The 8,905-nt window shown below is 42.6% G+C and overlaps 1 protein-coding gene across 6 annotated transcripts in view; it reads left to right on the top strand.

The window, feature by feature from the left end:
* Positions 1 to 8,905, top strand: part of FGF14 (fibroblast growth factor 14) — a 670,572-nt gene that overhangs the window by 471,070 nt on the left and 190,597 nt on the right. Inside the window, exon 1 of one of the 6 annotated variants that reach the window (XM_003789606.2) lies at positions 1,342 to 1,534. The exons of the other annotated variants lie outside the window; for them this stretch is intronic. Within the exon in view, the coding sequence (XP_003789654.1) occupies positions 1,342 to 1,534 (193 nt within the window). Of the gene's footprint in view, positions 1 to 1,341; positions 1,535 to 8,905 lie in introns of those variants that run through there. 6 annotated transcript variants of the gene reach the window in all.

Raw genomic sequence — 8,905 nt, 5'->3', positions numbered from 1 at the left:
CTGGAATACTGTGGCACCTTCTTCTCCTCCCTCAATATTTCTGCCCAGTATTCTCCTGGGCGTCGATGCTATCCAGCTGCTGTTTGCAGCAGCTACAGTGACTGTCATCTCCTCCTCCGACTGCTGGGGAGCAGTTTGGGAACAGGGTCTTTCATACCACATTGCCACGTCTACTCTCCTTCTCCCCATTTCCTCCTGTTTACTCCCTGTCGTCCTTTGGAGAAGACAAGCCTACCCTTCCTGGCGGCAGAAGGCAGGGTCCGGCAAGTTTGGGCGGACTAGGTGAGCAGTGGAGCCTGCTTCCTCTGCACCGGACACACTCTCCTCCCTCCCGGCCTCCCCCCTGCTCCCTCCGCCTCCCCAGGTGGGGGGGCTTTGGTGCTGAAGGGATTAGCAGGGAGGGTGGAAACCACCTCGCCCTTCAACCGCTGCTGGGAGTTTCCGTGGACCGAAGTAGGGTTAAGATCAAGAAGCTTCAGCTGTGGAAGCCGCAGGAAGCAGCGCGATTCATTTAAGAAAAAGCGCACCGATATTCCTCCAGGTCCACCTGCTTTGGCTCAGCCTCTTGGCACCCCGCCCCTGCAATCCATTTGCGCTTTCTTTATTATTATTATTATTTTAATCATTATTATATGTACTTTCTTTTCTTTCCGAAGAGATACATAGGAGAGAGACCACCTAGGTGGTGGGAGTGTAGTGGGGTGGGAACGGAGCGCTTTGATTAGGGATCTCAGGGGAGAAGATTGCTCTCTCCAGATGCTGATTTCCAAAGCACTTGACAATCACCGGCAGAAGGCTGGAGCGGGCGGCGCCGGCGGCGGTGCCGGCCCCGGAGCAGCTGGAGCCCGGCTCTGAGTGCTGCCCGGCGTGCCCTGGACCACAGCCGCTCTCAGACCCTGCCGGGACCTGCCCTCCAGCCCGTGCGCAGGAAGAAGGCGGCTGCCTCTATCTCCCGCCCGGGAGGCGAGCGGGGCAAGAGGGCAGCGCCAGAGGTGGTGGCGACCCCTGAGAGGGCTCCTGCGACTAGCAGTGACCGACAGCGCCCGCAGCAGCGCTCCAGCCTTGGACTCGGACGCAGCCAAGCGACAGCGGCCACGACCTACGGCTCCGGGGCTCGTCTCTCTGCGCCCCGGGCGCATCTGCGCGCCTGGCCCCGCGCTCCCCGGAGAGGGCGATGGGTCCTAGTCCGGACTGAGCGCCCTTCCCCTCTCCCTGGCCCTGCTGGACTCCCTCCTGTACTTCACAGAGGGCGCGCCAGGGTCTGCACCTCCTCCTTCCTCTCGCAGACCCCAGCCCCCTTCTCTGTCCGCTGCCTTCTCCGGACCCATTCTCTCGGCCACCATGGCCGCAGCGATAGCCAGCGGCTTGATCCGCCAGAAGCGGCAGGCGCGGGAGCAGCACTGGGACCGGCCGTCTGCCAGCAGGAGGCGGAGCAGCCCCAGCAAGAACCGCGGGCTCTGCAACGGCAACCTGGTGGATATCTTCTCCAAAGTGCGCATCTTCGGCCTCAAGAAACGGAGGTTGCGGCGCCAAGGTCTGTGGGGGTCCCTGCCGGGAGGTGCGCTTCGGGTATCTCCCCGTCCCCGCCTGGATGGAGCCCCTCCGGGCTCGCCTCCCTCCTTTCCCCTCCGTCCCTCGTGTCCACTCCTCCCCAGCCCCCACCCCCAGGTCTCCCTTCAACTCGCTCTGCTAGCGGCCTGTGGGGAGCTGGGAATCGGCTCTCGGGCACCTGTAACCACTGAAAACTCAACCCCGCCAAGAGCTGGCAAGTTGGCCCGCTCCCCGCTGGCTGGCTTTTGCTCTGAGTCCCAAGCTGTCCGGGCCCCAGAAAATGTTTCTGCTGCTCGCGTCTTGGCTTTGGGAGGACAGCATCTGACTCTAGACCGCTGGGGGAGGATCTTCCTGCTGCACCCCAGGGGTGCGCTGCTCCCTGTCTGATTCGGGGTGTCAGGAATTTCTGTGTGCCTCGCCTTACCCGGCCCCCCAGGGCTCCTAGAAAACGCCTGGGTTCCTGGACCTTGGCTAAGCGTTGGTGGTCCCCGAGATGCCCTTAGCCGGGGCTGATGTAACAAAATCGAGTGGAGGGTGCTTGTGCATTAAGGACTAGTTCACCTGAGATTTACTAAGAAGGTGGTTAGCCGGGCAGCACTGAACGCTCTGAAGCCCCTCAGTCAAATCTGGGGGTGGAGAGAGGGTCACGGTGCGTCTAAACAAGGAGCACAAAGGGAGGGGCGAGGATATAAATCCCTCAGACACGGTTTGAATAGAAAACTAGCGAATCGCATGAAGCCAAACAAGCAGTTACTACGTAAAGATAACTAGAACAGTCGCCCTACCCTAGGACCAAACAACATCTACACAACAACTCAGGACTACCACGACCTTCTCGGCTGCCTTTAAAATGTCAGGGTCTGAGAAGGCGACCCCCATGGGAGAGAAGCCCGGGTCCTTTTGTCTCCCTCTCTGTTGTCTCCACGTCCAGTTGCTAAGGGTGGTTGTCTGGAGACCAGGGTGGGGAGGTGTTCTGAGGGGGAGATGGGGATTGCTTGGTTTTCATAAGCAAGTAGGCTTGGCCGGAAACCTTGAGGTATATATTTACCTTAACTGGAGTCAGTGTTTGTCCAGCACCTTCATTCTCAGGGCCCAGCTGTGTTTGTTTTAAATGTCCTGTTGTTCCCAAGCCGGGGAGTAGAAGCAGGTGCTGGGTGTGTGCTGTTTGTCCACGCAGCCACCAATTCATCGCCAGAAGAGTTATTCCTTTCTTTCTTTTTTTTTTCTTAAAGCTTATTCTAAATATTTCAAAAGGATTATAGCTCATTGTCACAGTAAGAAATTGGAGAGTACTTGCTCTTAGTATCAAGCTTAAAAAGGTAAACAGCTGAGGAGAATCAGAGTGGAAGTTCCAAGGGAAATCAAATTATGTAAATGTGACAGGAGAAACTTCTGGATGGAGAACTTGAGGGTATTGACATTTTCAGACCAGGGCAGAAGTTGGTAAGAAAAAAAGAATTTTACTTTTCCCCTTTAGCCTGGAGAGGTGTCCAGCCCACCTTTGTGTTAGGAGATGGCTGGGCTGTTTTCACCATTGTTGGTACACGGTGTTTCTCATTCTTAAGCCTTGAATTGTTTGCTTTCCCCTGTATGGCATCAAACAGATTATCTTTTAGAATACAGTTTTTGCTACATAGAGCTCTAAATTTGCTGTCTTCTTAAAGGAAACACATTCTGTTCCAAATAAGCTTATTTTGATGCCAGCAATGATTAAAACTAATCCTCTTTAAATATATAACCAGTAGTTTATTTTCTGGGTGTTAAGGATAGAAGTTTTCTGTCCTATTGGGTGATGAAGCAGCGTTTGCTTTACACCTAATGAATTTTAAGATGAGGATATACTTCTCCCCCAGTACAGAAAGAAATCTAAGCTTCCAAATGGCATATTTCTCCGTGTTCAGTCCTGACTCCACTCTTGGGACCTCTGACTTTGGAGTGATAGGCATGCCTCAAAGATTAATAAGAAAAATATATGTGATCACATTTTGGATACCTCACTTCTGGTGGGAAAATTGAAAAGAAGATAGATTAGAAGGGAATTTCATCAGAATCATGGTCATTCTTCTTACTATTCTTAGATCTAAAGAAATACATTCTTCAGCAAATAAAAGAATAGCTATAACCAATTGTTAATTTATGATTATTACTTATTTTAAGCAAAACAGATATTAAAACTACATGATGTAAATTATATATTGGCATGTTTGGTATGATTCTATATTATTTATATATAAAACTATATCATTATTCAGTTAATTAAGTATTATTTTGGGAAACACTTTCAAGCATATTTACCTTTTTTTGCCTACACGTTTACACAGGTAGGAATTGCACCCAGGAATTTTTTTTTTTAATTTTGTTAATTTAAAGATACAACTTTTAAGTATGACAGCTTTATCCTCATATTTGAAAATCTTTACTTTGACAGTTCTTGAATGCTTACAATCTGTTAGGCCTTGTTGCCGGTATCATGTTTTTATATACACGGTAGGGAGCAGAATAGTTGGCTTTCCTGTCTGATGAGGTTCATAAACATGGGGTAGAATACTGTGTATAGAAAATAACAGATTAATGAGAAAATACGATAGTCAAAGTTTTATAAAGCACAAAGAGGGCCAAGGTTGAGGATTGTAGGTGAAAGTGGTGGGGAGAGGGATCTTATTAAATGAGGTAGCTGGGATTGCGATTGGCCACCCTAGGATCCACAAGTTGATGCTGACCTCTGAGGAGGAGGCAGAGGGTTTACAAGAAGGTACAAGAAGCAACGTGTATGCAAACACTTAGTGTGGACGATATCTCAGCCCACTGAGATTAAAGAAGAAAGTGGTGTAAAGATTTTAAGTATATTTCCATGTAGAATATATATTTTTATGTGTCCAAATAGAAAAAAAAAAGCAAACACACAAAAAAAATAAATCAAAAACTCCACATTTTGTATTTTGGAGAAAGGTAATATAGTATATTTCTTAAAGGTAGATGTTTTCCTTTTTCATATTTTATTAAGTAGTAATTTATTTAATGTAACGTGTACATTACATAACACCCCTCATCTTCCTCCCTATCACTCTTACCCCCACAGAAGGATGATTCTCACACCAATGTACTTGCTCTTGTGGAGGACAGAAATGTGCGAGATGGCTACTAAGACCGTACCCCACCTTTCTGCATTCACCTCCTCCTGCTGTCTCTCTACCGTCATAGAGTCCAATGACAATTCAATGTCCCCAAATTTGCCGTGTTCTTCCAAATCCCCATGCTTTTGTTTGGCTTTATCGTGTGCCCGGAATCTTCTCCCTACTTCTGTCTTCACCTGTTGACATTCTCCTCCTACCTAAAGCTTGGAGGCAATGACATCACCTCTGAGGAAGTCTGTCTGCATTTCATAGAATTAAAGATCATCTCAATAATAATCTCTGTTGTTTTAAAAAATAAGAAAAGCATTTTTTTAGAAAGAATTAAAAACTATCCTCTTGTAGCATTTTGTACCTCACTGTTGTTTATACCAGATAATAATGAATTCAGCACACAGATCGGGTTGATTGTCGTCTGAAAGCAAAGTCTGTGTTTTCTGCATCTTCAGAGGCTCTCTAACCTTGATAGACTGTTTGCCATGGCCTGCTGCTCACCATTGCCCTTGAACTGGAGTGAAATAAGAAACATCAACAGGCCCTAAACTAAGAAAGCTGTCCTTGAACCACAGTGCTCTAACTAATTTTAGAAATAAAGATGCTTTTAAATTTTTTATGTAGTTTTTCTTTCTGTAAATAAATATATGTAATTTATATCTTTTTAAGGGATTAGAGGTTGATTACATAGTTGTGGACTATTTACAGTAATAGAGTCTATGTTAATTTAGTCAAAGAAAGAAGAATATACAAGGAAATCAACAGTTTGCAAATAGTTTTATTATATGGAATCTTAAACAAAAAAAAGAAAACAAAAATAGAAACTGGGTGTGATTATGTGAAATGATTATTTTATCTTCAAGTGTTACATTTTAGGATGCATTTTTAAAATCCAACAAGAACCTTGATTGTTTGCAGGGTACAACCTTTCCAAATCTTTAGGGTAACTAATGCTATTGTTGCTTGAATTTTACATCTTGGGGGGGGGGCTGATCATAAGAGCCATGGCACTATGTGGCATGCATGTTTAATCAGTAACTGTGTGGGTTTCTCACTCACACACCTCACCTAATATAAATTACAGGCTGTCATAAGAAATAAGGCATTACAAATGAGCTACTTAAAATATATTTTCAAGTTAATCTATCATAGAAAAAGTAGAAATGTATATACACCTTAAATAAAGAAATCTGCTTTGCTCCAGTGTGATAGTGAAATTCATCAGTTATCCTAGGAAAAGTACTTTCCTTTTACACATAGTATGTAATGCAAGGACTGTCCACACTCTCAGGAAATAATCAACAGCAAATAGTAATCAAAAGACCACCATTTCTCATGCTACCATTTCACAGTCATTAACATGTACACATAATTCAAGAACCATATGGCTATTTTTACAGTTTAAAGAGATCTTTTTTCTCCAAAATATCATGCTTTTAATTTTTTTACAGTTTTATTTTCCTTTTTATTTTTTAAGGCCATGTTCAGGGGAGTCTTCCTACACATCTTTTGATAATACTTGTTGCTGACTTTTTGATAAGTAGACAGTTTTATTATCTATTAGTTGTATTAAGGTTAGAGAAAATTAAGTCCTTCTAAATCGAAATGTCTACTTAAAAAATAATTTTTTTAACAAAACGGTGTTTTGTAAATGAAGTGTTTAAGTGAGCAATTTTTTTTTCCTTTTTTTTTTATTGAATGGTAACTGTGTACATTGATGCACTTTGGGGGTACAGTGTGGTGTTTTCACACACAATCCAAGACACTTCCATCAAACTGGTTAACATAGCCTTCATGTAACTTTCTTAGTTATTATGTTAAAACATTCATATTCTACTCATAGAAAGATTCACTTGTACCCTTGTAAGATGAACCACAGAAGTGAGCAATTTTATGAGAACCTTACTGAGTGGGTAAATGAAACAGTATTAGAAACAAAGTGTGTTGGGTTTTGGTGCATTTTTCCCCCTGTGGCTTAGTTGCTGTGATTTCAACATTCTACATTTGCTATAGGTTTTTGAAAGTGGTCAACCCTGAAGTGGTGCAGTAAGTCAAAGGTGGGGCAATAAGTAAATTAGGTCAGGTAATGTAGAATATAATTACAGTTAAATAAGATAATTTGTTTTGGCTGAATTGTATTCATGGATTGAGTTCAGTTTACATGTACTGAGAAAACAATTACCACTTCATGGCCAACTGTCTGCGGAGGAAATCCTTTGACACTGCCTAAGATTTTAGAGGCACCACACACTGTGTGCCACCCCTTCCTACCCTGAGGTTTTCATAATCAATTGCAAGTTCCATGTTATATTTCAAATTACTGTAATTATTAAATTAGGGTAGTTTTACAGTTAGCCCCAACTTTCGTATTTTTACTAATTATTCCAATATTTATAATGTTATTGTGAAAATAATTATTTTCAAAATAAACAAGAACATCTCTTGTCTTTAATGTAAAATGATAAGCCTTCTAAATTTTATTTAATTAAAAAATGACAAAAATTTGAAGGAAAAGGTTTTTCAATGTATTTGTCTACTTGGTTGTGAAATTCCAAGATTTCGTCTCATTATAATTGATATTAGTATCTCCTCAATTGGTGAGACACTTTAGCCAAAATAGACTATAGTATTTAGATAATATATATTGTATATGACATTTTTTTGTAATTGTTTGGGATTCATTGAGGGCACTAAGAATTAGGTTACACTGATTGCAGTTGTTAGGTAAAGTCCCTCTTGTAATTGTGTCCTGCCCCCTAGCGGTGTTCCATACACTGACCCCCATCCTCCTCCCTCATCCCCTCTCCCTGCTCCCTCTTTCCCCTATCCGACCCCATATGTTAGATCACCTGCTGCCTTAATTTTAGAATTGAGTACATTGGATTTTTGCTTATCCATTCTTGTAATGCTTTACTAAGAAGAATGCGTTCCACCTCCATCCAGGTTAACACAAAAGATGTAAAGTCTCCATATTTTTAATGGCTGAATAGTATTCCATGGTATACATATACCACAGCTTGTTAATCCATTCCCGGGTTGGTGGGAATTTAGGTTGTCTCCACATTTTGGAGATTGTAAATTGAGCTGCAGTAAACAGTCTAGTGCAAATGTTCTTATGATGAAATGATTTTTTTTTCTTCTGGGTAGATGCCTAGTAATGGGGTTGCAGGATCAAATGGTAAGTCTAATTTGAGTTCTTTGAGTATTTTCCATACTTCCTTCCAAAAAGGTTGTATTATTTTGCAGTCCCACCACCAGTGTAAAAGTGTCCCCTTCTCTCTACATCCTACCAGCATCTATGGCTTTGAGACTTTGGGATGTGGACTGTTCTCACTGGGGTTAGGTGATATCTCAGGGTAGTTTTGATTTGCATTTCTCTGATGATCAGGGATGATGAAATTTTAAATATTGTTATTTTATTGCCTAACAGCTAAATTAAAACATAATGATAACAAACAAACAAACCTATGAGAGACCATTTTAGAGAGGTTAATGCAATTTAAAGCCAGTGCTGGCATGACTTAATGACTAATTTAGTAATTCTATCCGTAATGATCCCAACGTTCATTTTAAGCAACTCGTATCACGTGGATGTGTCCCCTGTTGCTCTTTAGAGGTGAGAGAGAGGCAGTAGGGCTGGGCAATAGGGATCCAATGCCAGTTTCATATCAATTGTATGACAGTTACCACTTTATCATACAGGAACATGTCCCTTTTCATAAAACCATATTTTGTAAGTTTTTTCTGGAGTGCATGTTTCACCCTCTGCCTTTATAGTTCTTTGATATACAGGTAATGCTATAGAGAGGCATATGGTGTCACTGTAGGGCACAGCCACTTCAAAGCCACCGTCTCATCAGTGCCTGGCATATAGCTAATATTTCTATAAATACTTGTTGAGTAAATGAAAAATCCCTTATTTCTCAGGACATATATGCAACAGTGACATAGAGTGACAGTTGAGATGAATGAACACACAGCTGTAACTGGGTAATTATTAGTGTGTTTAACAACTTCTTACATCACGCTCACTCTGTGTCTATGGAGTACGATTTACTCTTCATAACAGACCTATGGTATGCTGCATTATCCATCCATTAATACACTGAATTGTCCATTCATGGGTGGCACCCTAATATTAGCTACTCATTCATTTTACAAATGAGGACTCTGAATCTAAGAAAGATAAAAGTTTGAGTGAAATGCCCAAGTTCACACAGCTTTAAAGA

The sequence above is a fragment of the Otolemur garnettii genome, unplaced genomic scaffold (assembly GCF_000181295.1).
Source record: "Otolemur garnettii isolate 467f Iridium unplaced genomic scaffold, OtoGar3 scaffold00034, whole genome shotgun sequence".
Classification (NCBI taxonomy): Eukaryota; Metazoa; Chordata; class Mammalia; order Primates; family Galagidae; genus Otolemur; species Otolemur garnettii.
This window is presented reverse-complemented; position numbering and strand designations above follow the sequence as displayed.